Here is a 23,568-nt window from a genome sequence, read left to right on the forward strand (position 1 = left end):
ACTCTATTCTGTTTTTCATTTATACCCAAAAAGCACTATTAAGAGGACATTATGAAGGTTGCAAAATCAAGCCCTCAAAAGTTAGGAAATGCCAGAATTAAGGTTGCCTGTGCATATGGATTAGGATGGTTCTTTAATGACATAATCACACACTACTTTTTTTTTTTTTTTTAGAGAACCCCTGTGTCATTCATTGCACAGGATGGATGATGCTCACTTCATGTACAGTTATTCATTTTCCCCTTTGTTCAGTGTATGGCCTCATTCCTTATTTACAGCACACTATTCAAGCCCTGCTCTTAAAAACAGAATTTTTAATTTCCTCGTGGACCTTTCTATGGCACTCATCACTATAGTCTTTGAGTGCTTCACAAACACAAATATATTTTTACAACACCCTCGGGAGAAGTGAGATTTTACAGATGGGAAACTGAGGCACAGAGTGAATACGGTCAGCGTATCTAAAAACTTAGGGTGCCCAATTTGAGACACCTATATATGGCCAAAGAATAATAGACTCTAGGAAACTTCATATTAAGTTCCTCTCCAATCTGTGACTCTAGCGGCTTCATCCATAGGAGATCAGTTAAGCCGTGGCTACTTCCAGGTACAAGAAACAAAAAGGATACAGGTCAAGAAGTTGACAGTACCCTTTACTACTGAAAATGGAGCCTTGATGGGAAGGTGATCAACACCCCAGTCGTACGAGTATATCTGACATATGCTCGCAGCAATACGGAAACCACAGAAATCTAAACAACTAATGAATCTCCAAGGTGTGATGCTGATGGAGGTATGAAATAGCCCTTCCTAATAGACAACTTACTTGGGGGTAATTCCAATATAGGAACTCTCAGAACCAGACCCAGTGATGGTCTGGTCTTCAGTGTTCTGTATAAAACCCCAAAAGTTTCCAGAAAGATATTTTTGCTCATTAAAGCTGTTGTCCTTTTTCATGCTGACATCCACCAAGAAAATAAGCCATTAGGCCTCCAATACGAGCACTGACATTACCTGGAATATTTCAGCTGTGGAACCCTCCATCTAAACTGGTTTATTGTCAAGAGGAAAAAAAAAACAGAACCATAAACTCTGGTCCTGTCCTTGGGGCACAGGAAATGGTCAGAGGCTTAAAAAAAACTCCTCTCTCCACATATATACATATGAAGCAAGATGAACTTATCACAAATTATTCTCCCTACCTCTTCACATTTGAGATTAGTAGACTATTGAGATCTTGATCAGAATCAACCAGGCCAAAAATGGCCCTGCAGCTTCACTCAGTGAGATGTCAGTGAAACATGTTAGACATTATGATGGGTTGGTACAGAATATTCTCAAAAGAACTAGTAATATCATATGAAGTTCTCTGGTGGATTCTTCTGCTACCCATGGGAATTACAATTCTTCTCTAGAGCACTATCATAATAAGTACCTCCAGACGTGTTATCTTAACTTCCTAATCCACCCAGTTCACCGGACCCCTTTGCCTCACTACAAAGAATCATTGTTCATTTATGCCAGCATAAAACACCACATCATAAGAGAGACACAACAAGTAATGGTATAGGAATTCTCACTTGATTATCTTCAAATAAAATAGAAACAAAGAAGGCACACCTCTCTAACCTCCTCAATCTCTTGACAATCGCTCATTCCCTAAGCATATCAAAAAGTTACAAATCAAAAAAAAAAATCTAAAGGAGCTAACATTTTAAAAGTGTGACTAGAAAGTATCTCTCTTAGCTTAAGGAAAGTAAACAATCATGGGATAAGAGGGAAGGTTCTCTTGTGGCTCAGTAACTGATTAAAAGATAGGAAAGAAAGGTAGGAATAAATGGTTAGTTTTCACAAAGGGAAAGGTAAATACTGTAGTGGGCTTCCCCAAGTATCTGTACTGGGACCAGTACTGTTCAACATATTCATAAATCACCTGAAAAAGGGAGTGAAGAGTGAGGTGACAAAATTTGCAGATGATACAAAGCTACTCAAAGCAATTAAACTTAAAGCTGACTACAAAGAGTTACATACAAAGGAATCTCACAAATTTGGGTGACTGAGCAACAAAATGGCTGATAAAATTCTGTGTGGATAGGTGCAAAGTAATGCCCATTTGAAAACGCAGTCCCAATTATACATACAAAATGATGGGGTCTAAATTTGCTGTTCCCACTCAAGAAAGAGATCTTGGTGTCATTGTGGATAGTTCTCTGAAAACATCTGCTCAATGTGCAGTGGCAGACATAAAAGCTAACAGAATGTTAGGAACCATTAGGAAAGGGATAGATAGGAAATGGATCACTCAATAATTACCCTGTTCTGTTTGCCCCACTCGGGCACTTGGTACTAGACACTATCAGAGACAGGATACTGGTCTGACCCAGAATGGCCATTCTTCTTTTTTCCCTTCTCGTTGTTTCGCACTTACACATTCTTCAGGGTGTTTCAGATACTGTGGTCCTTCCAACTGGTACATTTCTTCCAAACGTTTCTTAATATCATTTGTTCCCTCTGTTGCTCTCAGATTAATGGAAATCTGAACATATCTTCCGCCCACAGATCACTAACTTCCAGCAGCAGGTCCCATATAACTACCCAACTGTGCCCCCGCCGGGTCAGCTTCAATATAAAACTTTATACTAAACATCTTTCTCTATTATTTCTTCACATCAACACTCTGAATTTAGTAGTTTCCACACTTTCTAGAACAGGGGTGGGCAAACTTTTTGGCCTGAAGGTCACATCAAGTTTCCAAAATTGTATGGAGGGCCGGTTAGCGGAGGCTGTGCCTCCCCAAACAGCCAGGCGTGGCCCCGCCCTCTATCTGATCCCTTCTGCTTCTCTCCCCGACAGCCCCCCTGGGACTCCTGCCCTATCCAACCCCTCCCGCCCCGTTCCCTGTCCTCTGACAGCCCCCGGAACTCCCTGACTGCCCCCCGCTACCCCATCCAACCCCTCCTCTCATTCCTGACTGCCCCCCTGGAACCCCTGCCCCATCCAACCACCCCTTCGCCCTGACTGCCCCCGGAACCACTGCCCCTGACTGCCCCCCCATCCAAACCCCCTCTCCTTCCTGACTGCCCCCCCCGGGATGCCTGCCCCCAATCAACCCCCCTGTTCCCCGCCCTCTCACCACCCCAACCTCTATCCACACCCCTGCCCCCTGACCGCTACCCCCCGAACTCGCCTGCACTCTATCCAACCCCCTGCTCCCTGCTGCCTTACCGCGCTGCCTGGAACACTGGTGGCTAGCGGTGCTACAGCCGCGCCGCCCAGAGTACCAGGACAGGCAGCCGCGCTACCCAGTTGGAGCCAGCCACACCACCGTGCAGCACGGAGCACTGGGTCAGGCCCTGGCTCTGCAGCTGTGCTGTCCCAGGAGCTTGCGGGGCAGAGGGAACAGCAGGGGAGGGGCCGGGGGCTAGCCTCCTGGGCCAGGAGCTCAGGGGCAGGCAGGAGGGTCCTGCGGGCCGGATGTGGCCCGCAGGCTGTAGTTTGCCCACAGTACTCTTCTAGAACTTCCCAAACAGATGCTCATAGCTGCATCCATATTACCTCAGCAAATCTTTCATATCATTATTCAAAATGTTCATGCCTACAGTTCTTAAATCTATCATGTTATAAAACATTACATATATACAACCATATGCCCAGAGGTATATATTGTTTGGAATGCAAATTCAAGACTCATTTTTAGTACTTCAGATGTAATTTACACTGTAATTTTCAGGAGCAGAAATAGATTCCTTGTTGTCATGTTGTACAAGATGCTGTAATCCCAATAGAAGACTGTACATGCCTGAAGTTTTAAGGGAAGCGAGTGTCCAGAGTCTCTAAATTGTCATCAAGCATGTGACTATTTTTTCATTTCCAGTAGATTAACTGACATGCCCAGGTTATCATGGGCAGTATAACTTTAGAGCATTGTTTACATCTAACATATCTGTTCAGTGAACTTCCATGTTTAAAATAACTTTTTTGATATGAGAGTTGCAAAGTCCACACAGAACATGGAACTGATTAAATTAAGCATAGTGAACTATTTTATAATGTGCTGAGATAGTAATCACAGAGATTTTGAGCTGAATCCTAAATTATAAAAATAACCAGTGTAGTGACAGAGGAGTGCACATATAGATCAGAGCACCAGTGAAACCGGTAGTTAGAGCATTTTGTATAAACTGGAACCCTCAAATTGCTGGGAGTCAGATATTAAATTGCAATGGGCCAGCATATAAATGAGAGAAGCAGCTAAACTTTGTCCCAGAGAGCCTTGTAATCTAGCAAAACAACAATAACAACAACAAAATATTTCTGCAGAGATGAAAAGATGAATTGTTACAGTAACTATATGGATATGATTGAATCCATAAAGTTAAGGCTCTTAAAGCTGGTTGCAAGAGGGATACTATCTTACAACAACCTCTGAAGGAAAATAACCATTCCCTATGGAACAACCAAAAGCAATTCTGTTTTATTTCACACTAATCAGGACTGTGGTAGATTGTGAACTGCTGTAACAGACAAAACTAGTAAAAACAAGTACATCTGAAAACCAATATCTGATATGATGATACAAGAAAGTGTTGAGATAAGTGTAAAAGTTTTGGGATAAATGAAATATAGAAGTCAGAAACGATGACTTCTAATGTCAGACTTTAGCAAAGAAGAACCCCCCTCCCCCCGTCTGTCTAACATGAGATACTTCGATTATTTTGGGAGAAATCACCAAGGTAAGTTGAAATGTGAAAATAACTCTGTTAAGGAAAATGTAAAAGAGGAGCTGATCTATTTTCATTTCCTGGCCTCTAGATAAAAGTGACCATACTCCATTTTTGGTAGGTAAAAATACAAATTGAAATGAATTTGATGAGTATTTGATCCTGTTCTCAGATGGGCAGGGGTATGTTGCAAAATATCTCATTTTGCATTTAAGACCTGGATTGAGCCCTAAAATAGAAAAATGTGGGGGATAATGGCAATGTGACTGGCAAATGGCCATGGTTATCAGCTTAAATGGTTAAAAATTGCAGCTTCCTTCCACAAGTTAAGTGGACTAGATTTGGAATAACATTTGGAATGAGAACAGTAAGTTGACAATGGCACTTACATTTCCACAATGCCCTCTGGTAGGTTAGATGGAATTTCTGTTAAGCCCTTGCCTCGACAGTCCACAATGTTGTTGCTGCATGTGCAAGCGGATGGGCAAGTGATGGAATTAGCATTGCAGGATGGAGGTTCAGAGTGGGAACCTGAGAATATAAAGACAGTACCAAAAATATCAAGATTAGATTTGCAAACTAATCACTTATTTTAACAATGAAAAATACAGCAGTCAGTGAATTTTCAATTCCTGTTTACATAATAAGTGGCAATCCCTTTGGATTAAATTCATGTCTTATTGTGCCAACTTCAGAGAAAATGCACAGAATATTATATTTTTACTATTACACCATCTCCATTTTATTATTTTATTGTTCCCTCTGACCTTTTTTACATTGACCACATATTTCCATTTATTATTTGAACCTAAATTTGGGAAAAAGAAGGCTGAAGATCCACGAATACTTCCAAATAATGAGATCTACTGGTGTACTGAAAAATTTTGTTAGGAACATGATGGGAGCTCAATCTCTGGGGTCGTTTAGGTAAAGACAGGACAATGAGCTCAAAATATACAGTATATGAAGGAACAATCCTGAACTGGCTGAGTAAAAGGCTAGCTGACCCAGTAGGTCTTTGGTTCTCCAGTTTCTATGAAATTTTCAAACTTTTGAGATTGCACATATTAGCTATGAGATGGAACCATTTTATTACTGACTAAAGTACAAAGGATGGGGATAGTATGCTAATTTTTACAATAGGAAGCAATGCAATTGATGGAGAGAAAAAAATACTAATAAAATTAAGAGCTCTGTCCTGCAAACCTTTATTCAATCCAGTAGTACCACTGGAGCTAAGGAAACTACTCATATGAGTCAGGCTTTATGAATGAGACATCTAGATGTATACATTCTGAAGAAATCTTTAAGTGAAAGTTTAATTTACTTTCATTAAATTTTCCAAAAGTTTATCACTGTTCTCCAATTTTAACCTAAATGTTACAATTCATACATACACACAAAATATTTTAGTGCCAAGCCATAACTTGGTGTGCGTGTGTATATATATATATGCACACAAAGAGAAAATCTGTGTGGTGGAAAACAGTTTTTATGTCTATCAAATTTTACAAATGATTGAAAGGTCTTGGTCAAACTTCCAAAACTTACATACAATTTTAGAGATCGAAGACATTTTTTGGAATTATAGCCAAATGTACAGAGATTACCAATAACTGCTACAATGTGATAGGCGTCTCTCTCAAGGCTATGATTAGAGCTAATTGGTAATTTTTTGATGGAACCTTTTTCCATCAGTAAATGCCAATCCTTTGAAATGGAAACTTTTCATGGAAATATATTTGTTTTGATAAATATTTCGTCAGGAAAGTTTCTCAGATCCAAACTGGGGAGCGGGGGAGTAGGGCAAGACTCACCCCAGAATTGCTACGATCTCAGTGCTTAGAGCACCTTCGTGGGATGCAGGGGACTTGGGTTCAAGTCCTTCCTTTGAATCAGGAAGAATAGGGACTTGAACCTGGTTTCTTGCATTCCTAACTACTGGGCTATTGGCTGTTCTCAGGGGCAGGTCTCACTCTCTCTCACCCATGTTTTTTCAAGAAAAAATGTGAAAGGTCTAAGTATTGGTTCCCATGTGGAATGAAACCAACTGTCAAAAGCTCAGTTTCTAATCTTATTTTCTGGCCAATCCTAGATGAGATACAAAGAGGTAGTGACAAAATCTTAACAAAGTGATGAAAAGCAGAACATGCTCAGTAGACAAATTCCATCCCTCTGGTTATAAACACTAAATAAACTCCTTAGTGTTTAAATCACAAATTACAGATGACATGTGGAAAGTCATAAAAGAAACTCTAAATTCTTTAGGTTTGTGTTTAATTAGAAACATGTATGACATTAAGCCAGAGATTGGAACTGTACCTGGCAATATGGTCAAGAAGGTCTGAAAAATTCTGTTCTCATCAAATATAAAACATTATTATAACCTGCTTCTTCCGACATACATCTACATGCCATCCAGATTATAGCAAAACCTTAACTGTGCGAAGCCTCCTAACTGGAGAATAGCTAATGTGACGCCAATTTTTAAAAAGGGCTTCAGAGGTGATCCTGGCAATTACAGGATGGTAAGCCTGACTTCAGTATCGGGAAAACTGGTTGAAACGGCAGTAAAGAACAAAATTGTCTGACACATAGGTGAACATAATTTGTTTGGGAAGAGTCAACATGGTTTTTGTAAAGGGAAATCATGGTTCACCAATCTACTAGAATTCTCTGAGGGGGGGTCAACAAGCATGTGGACAAAAGGGATACAGTGGATACAGTGTATTTAGATTTTCAGAAGCCTTTGATAAGGTCCCTCACCAAAGGCTCTTAAGCAAAGTAAGCTATCATGGGATAAGAGGGAAGGTCCTCTCATGGACTGGTAACTGGTTAAAAGCTGAGAAAGAAAGGCTAGAAATAAATGGTCAGTTTTTAGAATGGAGAGACGTAAATAGTGGTGTCCCTCAGGGGTCTGTACCAGGATCAGTCTTATTCAACATATTCATAAATTATCTGGAAAAAGGGGTAAACAGTGAGGTGGCAAAATCTGCAGATGATACCAAACTACTCAAGATAGTTATGTCCCAAGCAGACTGCGAAGAGCAACAAAAGGATCTCACAAAACTGGGTGACTGGGCAACAAAATGGCAGATGCAATTCAATGTTGATAAATGCAAAGTAATGCACATTGGGAAACAAAATCCCAAATATATATATAAAATGATGGGGTCTAAATTAGTTGTTACCCTGCAAGAAAGAGATCTTGAAGTTATTGTAGATAGTTCTCTGAAAACATCTACTCAATGTGCAGCGGCAGTCAAAAAAGCAAACAGAATGTTGGGAATCATTAAGAAAGGGATCGAAAAGAAGACAGAAAATATCGTATTGCCTCTATAATAATCCATGGTACACCCACATATTTAATACTGCATACAGATGTGGTTGCCCCATCTCAAAAAAGATATATTGGAACAGGTACAGAAAAGGGCAACAAAAATGATTAAGGGTATGGAATGGCTGCCATGTGAGTAGAGATTAATAAGATTGGGACTTTTCAGCTTGGAAAAGAGACAACGAAGGGAGGATATGATAGAGGTCTATAAAATCATGACTGATGTGGAGAAAGCAACTAAGGAAGTGTCATAGGGGTCACCAAATGAAATTAATAGGCAGCAGGTTTAAAACAAAGGGAAGTATTTTTTCACACAAGGAACTCTTTGCCAGAGGATGTTGTGAAGGATAAGACTATAACAGGGTTAAAAAAAGAACTAGATAAGTTCATGGAGAATAGGTCCAGCAATGGATATTAGCCAGGATGGGCATGGATGGAGTCCCTAGCCTCTGTTTGCCAGAAGCTGGGAATGAGTCGCTTGATGATTACCTGTTCTATTCATTCCCTCTGAGGCACCTGGCATTGGTCACTGTCGGAAGGCAGGATACTGGGCTAGATGGACCTTTGGTCTGACTCAGTATGGTCATTCTAATGTTCTTAACTTGAACACTGTGTCACAGCCTACAACCTTCCCCAGTCCTATGTGTTTGTATTTATACACAGACACCCTATATGCCCACGGTAGGGAAAAGAATTTGAATGCAGTGTAAACACCTAATGGAAAAGTTATCTTGCAAAACATAGCACAACACAATAAAACATTATTTCAATGACCAGTGGGGTCAGGAGGCTCTCTTGAATCTGGGAAAGGATAATTTCTAGACACTGCTGGTTCAGAGCTCTGCTAATTGCAAATAAATATTATATTGGAAAGTTCTGAGAGATTGGGATGGGTTCATAAGTGGCTGAAAGACAGCTCCAAACTTTGAGACGGAGGTTAGGCAAATACCAGAGCCTTTTCATACTACTCACAAACATCACCTAATTTCAATGATGGATAAAGAAATAGCATATGGGTAAGCAACTTGCATTATATCATCCCACATCAAAAACATGTTTACATTCATATGGCTATAAATGTCATGATTTTGAAATGTAGATCCAGTTTCCCAATAGCTGCAAAATGAAAACTGCTAGTGATTGGCTTTACACGTCCAGGGTGGATGTCTCTTGACAAAAGGAACAGAGAATTACTGCAAACTCATGCCTTCTGTCTGAGAAATGTCAGAGCTTCCACTGAGAACTGGTATGTGTGTGCTTGAATTTCCATTAGCTCAAACAGATTGCGTCTGATGGTCATCCCTCTTCTGATCTGTCAATATTATGTGGATAGGAAGTGTCAGAAAATAGGAAAGAAAAGACAATATCAACAATGACTTACACTTTGAGGTATGAGAGTCTTAAAAGTGAGTCAAAAAAGTGTTCATCCAACTTTTATAGTGGTTTCAATTCCAACAGAATTAAAGTAGGGTTTATTTTAGAGACTTCTGCTGAGACAGCTATGTATTTCACATTTTCTCACATTTTGTTTTTTAAAGGAACAGTGACAATTATTAACTAGCCTTTCCTGAGTACATCCGACTATTGAAGATGAAAGAATTATATAATTGTAATTTAATTTTCACTTTTGAATATTATGATTATTGGTGGACCAGGCAGAACTGCTTATTATTAAGGTTGCCTGAAACTTCGGATGATAAAACCCTGTTTTCAGTTGCTCATAACTTTGTCAAATGTTAATCATTTGGGATAAAATTTTGTGTGACAGGTGTCTGCCTTGGACTGATTTTTTAAGAACATATATTGCCTTTATATGTTCAAAGCAAAGATGCCATTGATTTCAGATGCTGCTGTGAGTAATCAACACTTCTGCAAGTCAGACAAAGGGTCTCAACTTAGGTATTGAGAAAATGAGGAACATACAATAAGTGTCCACCCATGAAAATTTTGGTTTAAGTGATTTGACTTAACATCACACAAAAACTCTGTGGTATAAGCTGTGATAGAGTCCATTATCCATGAAAGTAAAGTGCTTTAACTATGAGATCATCCTCTTTCCCTTTGTAATTAAAGACTGTGTCATATGCACATGCAAAAGAGGGCTGAATTAAGGTTGCACAGGCAACCTTAATTCTGGCATATCTTATGTTCTGAGTGCTTGGCTTTGCAACCTTAATAATATTCTTTTAACATAGTTGTTGTGTATAATGAACTACTTATATTGCAGTAACATCTAAACACCTCAAACACATTGGGGCCTCATTGTACTATTATGTCTAAACATATAGTTAGAGACAGTTACTGTTCCAAACAGTTTACAATCCAAATTTAAGACCAGACAGGACAAGAGTCCATCTCTCTTTGGCCCTTCTTCTGGTTTAAAAACATGGGGCTGATCCTCTTCTATTGTGAATCAATGTAATCCTTTAAAGTTAATGGAGCTGTGCCAAGTTACACCAGTAAAGCATCTGGTTCTAAACGTGTGTCCTAAAAATATCTGAGTGTCCCCATAAAGTTTTGCATCTCTTTTGCATATTGAAAGTTTCCTGAGCTCCGTTAACTTGTTTTACAGTGGGGCAAAGGTCTTAGCTGTTTTTCCATCAGAACAAAATGTTTCAACATTGAAAATTCATTCTATCACACTCTATTTTTCTCTTTCCTTGTTTTCTGTCCACACTCATTGTGATGTGATAAAACAGACCCACAACCATGAAAATAGGAGGCAGCAGTTGATAGTCTTCAGAGACAGGCAGAAGTGCACACATTAAGAAAAAGAACTTCAGAGAAATGTTTGCTCCCTACGAGGAAAAGACAAGTTGGTAGTTAGGTCAAATTTTCTGCAAACATTTCAACATTCAAGTCTGGTATGCTTTCTGAACAGGACTTGTAATGGGGGTTGTGGAGAATGCTGTTTGCACTGATATGCCTTGTAGTATAACACCCCTTTTCATTAGAGTGTGGTGTCAGAAAATCTGTACTTGTACTGCCAGTTGGTGTTCAAGTGTCTGTATCTCATAGTACTTTTAATTGACTACATACATGTTAGCTGACTTCAATATCTCCTAGAAAGCTCCAGCGGAGCTCAAACTAATCATTTCATCATTTTGTATGACACAGTATTCCACAACAGGGCATCACACAAGATGATCTACATAAAAGGAGGTCATTTAGGATAGGATGACGGGCTAGAGTTAGGTCAGAAGCACCAGCCTTCTCTGCTTGGAAATTAAGCAGCAACAATATTAAAAGTGCTAATTAATTTTCCCATTACAGCTTACTATCATGAAGATTTCTGGTATAAGTTTTTCTGTGTGATAAGCTTGCAGCTACTTCCGATTACTATTCCTGCTGGCCAGTGAGCTGTGGAAATACAGATTCAGAGAATTAACAACAAGGGATCTTTTACTCTCAGTTCTCTAAGAACCCTTTCAGATCCACTCCATTCAAAGGCCCTGATTCCATGCCTACTGAAAACAATGGGGAGTCCCTTCCATTGACTTCAACAGGTATGGATTGGGATCACAAAGCAAGTTTCCACAGGGAGCGTGGAACTTTTCTGAGAAGCACACGGCAGAGTTTTCTGGCTAGATGGGGCTTAACCCACCACAGAGTTACCATAGAGGGAAAGCGATGCCATGCCTTTATTCGCAGTACTAATGTAACAGAGAAATGGAAGGGAAAAAAACCCATTATCAAAGTTTTTAGCATACAGAAGCCACTGAGTTTTCATTAAGGAGAAAAATGTCCAAATAAATGAAAATGCATATTCTAGATACTTGATAGCAATTTTTCCCATTCAATTAAAATACCCCCAGAAACTAGAAATTTTTTTGTAAACGTAATATTATTATTCCATGTTAGGCTTAATATACTCTGTATCAGGTTTTCAAAAATGTTAAGACCTATGCCCCATTGCAGCACACATTTTTATGCTAGTTTGTGTGATTATCTTTTGAGCATGTATCTAAAACTATTATAGGTTTTTTGCAGTCAATAAGCTCTTCATTTTTTAAATGAGTGGCAGCAGATCTTGGCTGTTGGTTTTCGGAGCAACTTATTGGAACAAAAAGACTTCATGCATAAATTGCAGAATTATTTCAAACATGTGAGTGGGTTTTTGGGGTTTTTTTGGTATTTTGTTTTTTGTTTTGTTTATTTTTGGCAGAAGGCAAATATTGCTTTACATGCAACAGAATTTTATTAATCTGTGTATTGTACATTCCACCACCATTTCAGTCAACATTCATCTGGTCATCTTAAGGTTTCTTTAATCAAACTGTAAATAGAGTCTGAAAAATGATTTGGATTGAATAGTTCCACCTAATGACTGTTTGTGTTACTTTTACCTTCACGCCAGGTCTGTGTGAATCTTGGGTGTAAGCATATTGACAGGACAATGAAACACCATGGAGACAGAGTTTAATCAGAAATCTTCACTGTTGGTGGTCTGGAGGAGATATGTCCATACTAAAAAGAAGACTAATCAAGTATCTAAATCTAAATATCCCTAGAATCTGGAGTACTAGAAATCCAGATCTGGATCTGATTTTCACACATGGCATTTATCTTTATAATTATACCCCAAACTCCTGGTTCAGATCACCACCAAACTAAGGATGTTCAGTTCAAGCACTGAATTTCCCAGCTTTCTGGGGTTACCCTAATCCAAAAAAAGAGAACCCACCAAGAGACTATATTTTAGAGCTCTACTGCTTGTGGTAGCTAATAGTTTGGTAAACTACATACCAGGCAAGTGTTACCAAAAGACATGGCCATGGCATATAGAGCTGTAACAGGGTAGCTCACCCCCAAGTACTGTCGGGCCCAGCTTTCCTGTTCCAGTCCAAGTGTTCCCCAGTTTGGTGTAATGAGGAGGGCAGGGCTACCCTGGGCGTTATAAATGGAAAGCAGCCCAAGAGTAAGAGTTCAGATCCTGAAGTCCAGAGAGGGAGAGAGTTCAGAAGAAGAGCAGAGCTGGGCTGAGAGCTTCAGGGAAGGGATGACTCAGAGGGAGGAGAAGTGCAGCTCCCTAGTGAGCAGTGGAGCCAAGTCAGGCTGGTGAAAGCAGAAAGCAGTGTCAGGGACTTTAACCCCAACGGCAAAGTTTGTTGTTTGACCGCGAGAGAGACAGGCAACACCAGCCAGGTTCGATCAAAAGCTCTTTACTGACGCATTAATAGAGAGCAGCTCGTCTTCTGAGAGAACCAGCCTGCCCTTTACATTTTAGTATAAGCCTATATAGACAGTTTTGTTGCGTTATAAATTATTTACTGGAGCAACCCACCCCCTTTTTTTAACAACTAGAAACTAGACACCTTTAGTATACATGCATGCCTAAAGTTAGAAATGTAAGGAGGTTAAAAACAAACAAAGAACAAAACCAGGGAGTGAAAACAAGGAGGCTGGGAAACTAGGGCTTTTATTAGTTTTTTGAAGGAGCTGCCCGAACACAGCACATTTGGTACTATGCCAGGAATGCAGCTTTTTTTTTTATTTTACTTTTTTTTAGCGCTTGTGAGACATGCTGCTGCTTTTTAGTGTTTTTTACTTAGGGATTACCCACAAACCTTTGTTAGCCTGACTTTAGTCAGGTTGGCATACCTGCTTTTGTCTGCTATATTTTTATTCAGGCCTAACAGCAGGAAGGTAGTTGGGGGGAGAGTCACCTATAAACTTCCCAAAGCCAGAGAGGCAGGGCCAGAGAAGGCGGGGGCAGAGGTGTGGGGTGGTGGCTGAATGCTGACTGCAGCAGAGGGAGATGCCTACTGGCTCTCTGAGATGGAGATCTGAGGGCTGGAGAATGACTGTGTGTGTGGGGGGGGGAACTCGATGTCTCAGGACAAGATCTGGAACCCTATGGGAAAGAAAGAAGGCAACGAAACATCTCAGCTAGAGGGGTTGGGGTGGTGAGAGATGCCAGAGCTGTACGTGGGAGCTGGAGCTTGGTGAGAAATACTGGAGCTGTACTGGAGAGTTGGAGCACAATGAGAGACTCCAGAGGTGTAATGGAGAGCTGCAGCATGGCAAGAGACTCCTGAGCTATGCTTGAGGGGCTGATGAATTGCTGGAACTTGAAAAACTGAATGTATTGTTTGGATGGTGCTGTGGAGATTTGAATTATGGTTGTGGGATTTTTTTGTAATAAATTAACCCACAAATGGTTATTTATACTCTGAAATCTTATGTGGCGTTACTGCCGACTCCAGAAGAAGGAGAAACCGATGGAGGTGCCCCAGTCATGCCCCAGCCTGCCACAAGAGAGCACCCTAGGAAGGGAGTCTCCATATGATGGGGGTTCTCACTACTACCCTACAACTCAGAGAGATACTGAAGCTCCGCTTCTCCAAGTTAATTGTAAATTTAACTTTATAGATAATAGAACACATTTCATTCCTTTATATATATGTGTACACACGTACACACATCTATCTCTTTCTATATATAGATAGATAAATCTGAATACCCTTTGTACCAAAATATGCACAGTTGGATCAGTCATCAGGCTGACAAAAAGGACAGCCCTATCTATCTCTCAAGAAACAGAATGGCATCTCTAATAATTGTAATATTTGGTATCTTGTATGCTAAATTGCAGCATTTTGTTTTAGAATCAAAGTCCATAGCTTATGGAGGAGGAGAGGGGAGACTTAGGGCCTTGGAGTTTACTGAGAAAAGTTAATTCCTGTTTTCAAATTAAATATTTAATTGGCCTCTAGCCTTTTAAGAGTAGCCAACAGACTGAAATTGCAAGTAGAACAGAACAGTTGTAGATTATAAATGGATGATTTAAATGCCAGGGGCATTTAAATTAAGTTTTGAAATGAGTAAATAAACCAAATAATCTCATTCCTATTGACATCCAGTTACGGTGCTTTAATAATTAAACATAGGAAATAGGTCTCAGTTTAGTCCTGCTTCACCTAACCTATTGTTTTGATAGAAACCTACAAAATGCTTTTTGTTTTTTCAGAAGTTCTGCTGGCTTGAACATAAACCTGACAAGATGAATTTACCGGGTAAAGATTTATGATGGGTTTAAAATAATTGTAAGTCTGATGGATGCAAAGTTATTAATAAACAAAATGATACATTGCTGCAACGAATGTTTGGATATGTTATGAAAACTGTGGTCCTTGACCACTTGTGAGTAATTAAAATGGCTCTATGGTATTTTTCACAAAGGTAGGGATATCTAGATTTAAACACAACTACATGATCTGTATTACAATTTTCACTAAATTTGAAATGATAAATTTGTCTCTCTCTGCTTTCCTAAAACAACTATGTTGCTGGTTTTGAATGGCCACTGCTTCCTAGTGGTGAGATGTCACCCCTCCATGTACAGAGCAAAACAGACAGAACTGGGAGAGCCATTCATCATGAACATGGACAGGGTTTCTTCTCAATTTCTTGATGCTTGGCTTTTCCCTCCTACTTACCCAGTTGGGAATTTCTGTGAAAGTCCACCACTTTCACAGTCTGCCTCTTCCACAATATAACTATTCTGAGCTTTGCTTGTATGCACTCTTCTGGCTGAGAGAGAGAGTACAGACAGTTCCTAATGAGCATCCATGAGCCAAGTGGGGCATTTACTCTTCTCTGAGTACTTGTGGCATCTTAGAGACTAACAAATTTATCTGAGCATAAGCTTTCATGGGCTTACAAACAGCTCCCAAACCTGAAGCAAATACTCACCAGCAACCACACAACAAAAACACTAACCCAGGAACCCATCCTTGCAACAAAGCCTGTTGCCAACTCTGTCCACATAACTATTCAGGGGAAACCATTATAGGACCTAATCACATCAGCCACACTATCAGAGGCTCATTCACTTGCACATCTACCAATGTGATATATGCCATCATGTGCCAGCAATGCCCCTCTGCCATGTACATTGGCCAAACCAGACAGTCTCTATGTAAAAGAATAAATGGATACAAATCAGATGTCAAGAATTATAACATTAAAAAATCAGTTGGAGAACACTTCAATCTCCCTGGCCACTCAATTACAGACCTAAAGGTCGCAATATTACAACAAAAAAACTTCAAAAACAGACTCCATTGAGAGACTGCTGAATTGGAATTAATTTGCAAACTGGACACCATCAAACTAGGCTTGAATAAAGGGACTGGGAGTGGATGGGCCATTACATAAAGTGAAACTATTTCCCCATGCTTCCGCCCCTCCCCCAAGGTTCCTCACATCTTCTTGTCAACTGCTGGAAAGGAGCCAATTTCATTACCACTACAAACAGGTCTTTTTCTCTCCTGCTGATAATAGCTCACCTTAACTGATCACTCTCCTTTAGTATGTATGGTAACACTCATTGTTTCATGTTCTCTGTGTATCTATCCATCTATCTATCTATATCTTCCTACTGTATTTTCCACTGCATGCACTGATGAAGTGGGCTGTAGCCTACGAAAGCTTATGCTCAAATAATTTGTTAGTCTCTAAGGTGCCACAAGTACTCCTATTCTTTTTGCGGATACAGACTAACACGGCTGCTACTCTGAAATCTTCTCTGAGTGTTATACTTCCACCACTCTGCCTTCTGCTGTGTAAGCCTGGGTTTTTGTGCCCTTCCAACACAACACAAGTCCAGATTCCTGGAAACCCCAGTGGAATCAGTGTTGAGTAATCCCACTAAAGCCAATGCAACTATTTGAATGAGTTAGGGTGACAGGATTTGGCTCATACCAAGTGAGAAGTCTATGACATTACCAATTTCCTACAAGTATCATTCTACATTTCAACCAACAGTAACAGTAAAACTACTCCCAATAATACAATTTGAGTTTTTAATTTAATTTAAATTCAGAGAGAGTGGACACAGGTTGCATGTAACTCAGTGTGTCAGTCACACATGCATTGGAATTTTCATGTATTTTCTTGAAAGCAATTTTTACTTAATTTCCTATGCATTATTAAACATCATAGATTCATGTTTCTAAATAAGCAGCAGAGGACACAAATGGCAAACAGAAAACTGATCGTCAAGTCAAGAAGATAAAAATGAAGAGGCTGTCCATGGGTTTAAGTCAAATGCTTACAAGAGTTTGAAGTCCAACTTCATTCTTCCGTACTCAGCAATATTCCAAATGAAGTCCAACTTCATTCTTCCCTACTACAGCTTCAGAATGACATTCCATTAACACAAGTAAATGCAGCACTTCCACTGTATACTGAAATACTATTAGTGTATTAGTAATAAAACAAGCCATTAGGCTTAGACACCAAGACAAAAATGTAATTACATTAGCACTCTTGGAGTAATGGCTCAAAAGCTGACTTCCTGTATGATTATACTTCAATCCAGAACCATTAAACAAGCAGTAATACTCCTTTTACAGAATTCTGCTTAAGGGGAAAAAAAATCTACAGCAAATCCAGTGAACATAACAAGCAGAGAGAAAAAAAATAAGAGGGAATACTCTGATGCTATTCCATTCCACATAATCTTACTATAGTTTAAGGACAATTTTCAGTCATGATCTCCAGAGAAATCACAGTAACAGAGCTAGTAATGGGAGCTACTTTGGACCAAATTTAGCCCTTGATGTATGAATGGGGCTCACAATTGGCTTCTTGTGAGCACATTCAAAGGCAGAGTTTGGTCAGCCAATTACGGATGACATTGACTTTCCTGCACAGAAACAGGCTTTGCTGTATCCAGAGTAAATATTTCTATTGTTTCATGCTATGTAGTGCAGTGTCCCTCATAGCAGAGAAGAGGCAGGACTCTGCTGTCGTGAAAGTACAGGAAATTAATTATTCAGGCCAGGACTGGTGCTAGTACTTTAGTGCCCAAGGCTGCTGCTACCTAGTGGTGCAACCTGGGCAGAGCAGTCCTAGCTGGTATGGGTGGGGGTTGCCAGACTGCAGCATCCCCTAAAAATAAGGCACTTTGGCTGTTGCCTGTGTAGCCTACCTATAGCACTGATCCTGATTCAGGCTAGAAGTCAAAGACCAAATCTTGCAGTTCCCCCTTTTATTCTAGATTCCCAACTTAGCATTGCCACACAGGGTATCACTAAGTCTTGGACTAAGCAGTAACAGAATGAATTGCTGGCTATTCTACACACGTCAGTGCATCATCTAGATAAAAATTTTCTTGCTAAAACAAGTTGAAACAGGTCACCTTTATAACAGATGAGGGGGCCATTGGCACTGAAATTTGAAAGCTACTTGATAAGCATTGATATGTTTCTCTAGAAGGTTTTTGATCCTGTAGGAGGCTATTTAATTTTCTGTTTCTGCAAAAAAAAATTATATATATCTATATATCTATATCTATATATATCTCCTTATACCTGTTTACATGGCCCTGATCAATGGAGTCTACATGCTGTTTTTATTAAATTTTGCTTTCCTTTTAAATGTGCACCTTCCTAACAGAGCTCCCATGGTACTGAGAGATCTCTTCACTTTGCAGGTTAGTAGGGATAGATCCTGAGAGTAAGCAAGAAGCAACAAGATGAGATTTTTTTTAAATATAAGTTTTTTCTACCCCAGAACTTAGCTCTACATGAAGGACAAGAAGCAGAAGTCATCTGACACTCCAGCAACAGCCTATTGAAAAGGGCCCTGAAGACATAGTCCTGTATCTTGCATAAACTTTGCACCTGAAACAGTTTTCACATGGGAAAAACTTCACAAATTTTCACATATTTGGTCAAGGCCAAATTATTTAACATTTTACACACCTGCTAAAGAAGTCTTCCCCTGCATCAACTCCCAGTTTTGCCAGTGATGCCTCCCCAGAGTCCTCAACATAAAAAGTCTCTATCATCATCCTGGGTCAACCACAACCAGGACTTCTTATTCTAAAACAGTGTGTCTGAAACGGTTATTAAAATTAGCCATAAGAATGCAAATAGGGATGCTTCAGAAGGTCTAAACAAGAACACACATTACTGATCTCAGTTAAGTATTGGAAAGTGTGTTGTGGTATGATGAAAGATTCAAGAATGCTGACACACACACATGCATTCACCCAATTTGTCTTTTTGGTTTTTACTTTTTACTACTTCTGGATGGTTGCTTAACTTTTGTGTGTGGGATTAGCATTAATAAAAATGTGAGACAGACAGAAACAGAAGCCCTCCATTTAACCAAAGGAAAAGTTCAGTGTAGACAGCAGTACTGCAAGCATTCCCAAAACATTCTACCAATTGGGCCTTATTTTAGAGAGCCTACCTTTAGGAGACTTAAGGTAAAGAACAGTACCCACTGAAATGTTTCTTTAAACTAGATCTCAGTTAAAGTTGGTGGCGACAAGAGTTGTTTAGTAGGTGCTGAAAATCCTTTTGAAATGTCACTGAAGGGCACCAAGAATAAATTCAGACCCCGATTTTCTCAAAAGGTATTAAGAGAAATGAACAAACACAGTGTTAAGTCCTGCAGCTTTGTCCAGAATCCAGCTCAAGAATGTTTACCAGTACTCTTGGGGCTCTCAAAGGGGCTTAAACCCTATCTTAGAGACAAAAAAAAAATTGGAGATATATCTGTCTCCTAGAACTGGAAGGGACCTTGAAAGGTCATTGAATCCAGCCCTCTGCCTTCACTAGCAGGACCAAGTACTGATTTCTGCCCCAGTTCCCTAAGTGGCCCCCTCAAGGATTGAACTCACAATCCTGGGTTAAGAATGCCAATGCTCAAATCACTAAGCTCTCTCTCCCCTGAAAAAAGGTATTATTGGCTAATTTAACCCACAAGTCACTCATACAGAAACGGGCAACAGTTGGAGCAAATAGTTAAGTTGATAAAAAATTGGCAAATGATACAAATACTAAGATCTGGCATTTAGTGGTAAACTGAGGATAGCGAAGCAGCCTGAACTGAAGCTTTGCAAACCAACCAACCAAACACAAATACAAAAACCACATTAAAAAAAAACAAGAAAAAACCCTGATTCTGGACAGGTGTAGAGTGCATTGCTTCCTCCATCCCTGCAGGAATTGAGATCAAACGGTAGTGGAGGAAGGAGACAAAACCTTCTCTGCTCCCTCAGAAATTATTGTTGCTGCTCAGTTGGAGCAAGGCCTGCATAATTAAGTGCATCACTTGATAAGATGTCCCACTCAACTCCTTCTTCTCTTTATTTTGCTTTAAGCTACATTCCTTCTTTTTTCAGGGGTTTACCACTTTTACCAGCTATCAGTACCTTCAGATAACATTTTGTAAGTAGCAGACGATTCTCTCTCTCTCTCTATGTACGGGTTAAGGAGTCTGGAGCGCAGGTGGTATTCTCTTCAATTCTTCCTGTCGAAGGTAGGGGCCCGGGCAGAGACAGATGCATCGTGGAGGTGAATGCCTGGCTGCGAAGATGGTGTCGCCAGGAGGGCTTTGGCTTCCTCGACCACGGGTTGCTATTCGAGGAAGGACTGCTAGGCACAGATGGTGTTCACCTTTCAAGGAGGGGAAAGGCCTTATTTGCGCACAGACTGGCTAACCTAGTAAGGAGGGCTTTAAACTAGGTTCGACAGTGACAGGTGAGCAAAGCCCACAGGTAAGTGGGGAACAAGACCTGGGAGATGGGTTGGAAACAGGAGGGAGCATGGGCTATAATGGCAGAGAGAAAGGAGGGTCAGGGCAAAGCTGGGAGGCAAGATCAAACCAGTATCTTAGATGCCTATACACAAATGCAAGAAGTATGGGTAATAAGCAGGAAGAACTGGAAGTGCTAATAAATAAATACAACTATGACATTGTTGGCATTACTGAAACTTGGTGGGATAATACACACGACTGGAATGTTGGTGTGGATGGGTATAGTTTGCTCAGGAAGGATAGACGGGGGAAAAAGGGAGCAGGTGTTGCCTTATATATTAAAAATGTACACACTTGGACTGAGGTAGAGATGGACATAGGAGATGGGAGTGTTGAGAGTCTCTGGGTTAGGCTAAAAGGGGTAAAAAACACGGGTGATGTCGTGCTGGGAGTCTACTACAGGCCACCTAATCAGGTGGAAGAGGTGGATGAGGCTTTTTTCAAACAACTAACAAAATCATCCAAAGCCCAAGATTTGGTGGTGATGGGGGACTTCAACTATCCAGATATATGTTGGGAAAATAACACCGCGAGGCACAGACTATCCAATAAGTTCCTGGACTGCATTGCAGACAACTTTTTATTTCAGAAAGTTGAAAAAGCTACTAGAGGGGAAGCTGTTCTAGACTTGATTTTAACAAATAGGGAAGAACTCGTTGAGAATTTGAAAGTAGAAGGAAGCTTGGGTGTAAGTGATCATGAAATAATAGAGTTTGCAATTCTAAGGAAGGGTAGAAGGGAGTACAGCAAAATAGAGACAATGGATTTCAGGAAGGCAGATTTTGGTAAGCTCAGAGAGCTGATAGGTAAGGTCCCATGGGAATCAAGACTGAAGGGAAAAACAACTGAGGAGAGTTGGCAGTTTTTCAAAGGGACGCTATTAAGGGCCCAAAAGCAAGCTATTCCGATGGTTAGGAAAAATAGAAAATGTGGCAAAAGACCACCTTGGCTTAACCACGAGATCTTGCGTGACCTACAAAATAAAAAGGCGTCATATAAAAAATGGAAACTAGGTCAGATTACAAAGGACGAATATAGGCAAATAACACAGGAATGCAGAGGTAAGATTAGAAAGGCAAAGGCACAAAATGAGCTCAAACTAGCTATGGGAATAAAGGGAAACAAGAAGACTTTTTATCAATACATTAGAAGCAAGAGGAAGACCAAGGACAGGGTAGGCCCACTGCTCAGTGAGGAGGGGGAAACAGTAAAGGGAGACTTGGAAATGGCAGAGATGCTTAATGACTTCTTTGTTTCGCTCTTCACTGAGAAGTCTGAAGGAATGTCTAATATAGTGAATGCTTACGGGAAGAGGGTAGGTTTAGAAGATAAAATAAAAAAAGAGCAAGTAAAAAATCACTTAGAAAAGTTAGATGCCTGCAAGTCACCAGGGCCTGATGAAATGCATCCTAGAATACTCAAGGAGTTAATAGAGGAGGTATCTGAGCCTCTAGCTATTATCTTTGGAAAATCATGGGAGACGGGGGAGATTCCAGAAGACTGGAAAGGGGCAAATATAGTGCCCATCTATAAAAAGGGAAATAAAAACAACCCAAGAAACTACAGACCAGTTAGTTTAACTTCTGTGCCAGGGAAGATAATGGAGCAGATAATTAAAGAAATCATCTGCAAACACTTGGAAGGTGGTAAGGTGATAGGGAATAGCCAGCATGGATTTGTAAAGAACAAATCGTGTCAAACTAATCTGATAGCATTCTTTGATAGGATAACGAGCCTTGTGGATAAGGGAGAAGCGGCGGATGTGGTATACCTAGACTTTAGTAAGGCATTTGATACGGTCTCACATGATATTCTTATAGATAAACTAGGAAAGTACAATTTAGATGGGGCTACTATAAGGTGGGTGCATAACTGGCTGGATAACCGTACTCAGTGAGTAGTTATTAATGGCTCCCAATCCTGCTGGAAAGGTATAACAAGTGGGGTTCCGCAGGGGTCTGTTTTGGGACCAGCTCTGTTCAATATCTTCATCAACAATTTAGATGTCGGCATAGAAAGTACGCTTATTAAGTTTGCGGACGATACCAAACTGGGAGGGATTGCAACTGCTTTGGAGGACAGGGTCAAAATTCAAAACGATCTGGACAAATTGGAGAAATGGTCTGAGGTAAACAGGATGAAGTTCAATAAAGATAAATGCAAAGTGCTCCACTTAGGAAGGAACAATCAGTTTCACACATACAGAATGGGAGGAGACTGTCTAGGAAGGAGTATGGCAGAAAGAGATCTAGGGGTCATAGTGGACCACAAGCTTAATATGAGTCAACAGTGTGATACTGTTGCAAAAAAAGCAAACGTGATTCTGGGATGCATTAACAGGTGTGTTGTAAACAAGACACGAGAAGTCATTCTTCCGCTTTACTCTGCGCTGGTTAGGCCTCAACTGGAGTATTGTGTCCAGTTCCGGGCACCGCATTTCAAGAAAGATGTGGAGAAACTGGAGAGGGTCCAGAGAAGAGCAACGAGAATGATTAAAGGTCTTGAGAACATGACCTATGAAGGAAGGCTGAAGGAATTGGGTTTGTTTAGTTTGGAAAAGAGAAGACTGAGAGGGGACATGATAGCAGTTTTCAGGTATCTAAAAGGGTGTCATCAGGAGCAGGGAGAAAACTTGTTCACTTTAGCCTCCAATGATAGAACAAGAAGCAATGGGCTTAAACTGCAGCAAGGGAGATTTAGGTTGGACATTAGGAAAAAGTTCCTAAAGGTTACGGTAGTTAAACACTGGAAAAGATTGCCTAGGGAAGTTGTGGAATCTCCATCTCTGGAGATATTTAAGAGTAGGTTAGATAAATGTCTATTAGGGTTGTTCTAGACAGTATTTGGTCCTGCCATGAGGGCAGGGGACTGGACTTGATGACCTCTCGAGGTCCCTTCCAGTCCTAGAGTCTATGAGTCTATGTATACATATACATATATATACACACATAG

The 23,568-nt window shown here is 40.2% G+C and overlaps 1 protein-coding gene across 1 annotated transcript in view; it reads right to left on the reverse strand.

The window, feature by feature from the left end:
• SLIT3 (slit guidance ligand 3) overlaps positions 1-23,568 on the reverse strand; it is a 789,390-nt gene that overhangs the window by 262,594 nt on the left and 503,228 nt on the right. The window contains exon 9 of the mRNA XM_050962519.1: positions 5,111-5,252. Within this exon, the coding sequence (XP_050818476.1) occupies positions 5,111-5,252 (142 nt within the window). The remainder of the gene's footprint in view (positions 1-5,110; positions 5,253-23,568) is intronic.

Source organism: Gopherus flavomarginatus, chromosome 7, assembly GCF_025201925.1.
Source record: "Gopherus flavomarginatus isolate rGopFla2 chromosome 7, rGopFla2.mat.asm, whole genome shotgun sequence".
Classification (NCBI taxonomy): Eukaryota; Metazoa; Chordata; order Testudines; family Testudinidae; genus Gopherus; species Gopherus flavomarginatus.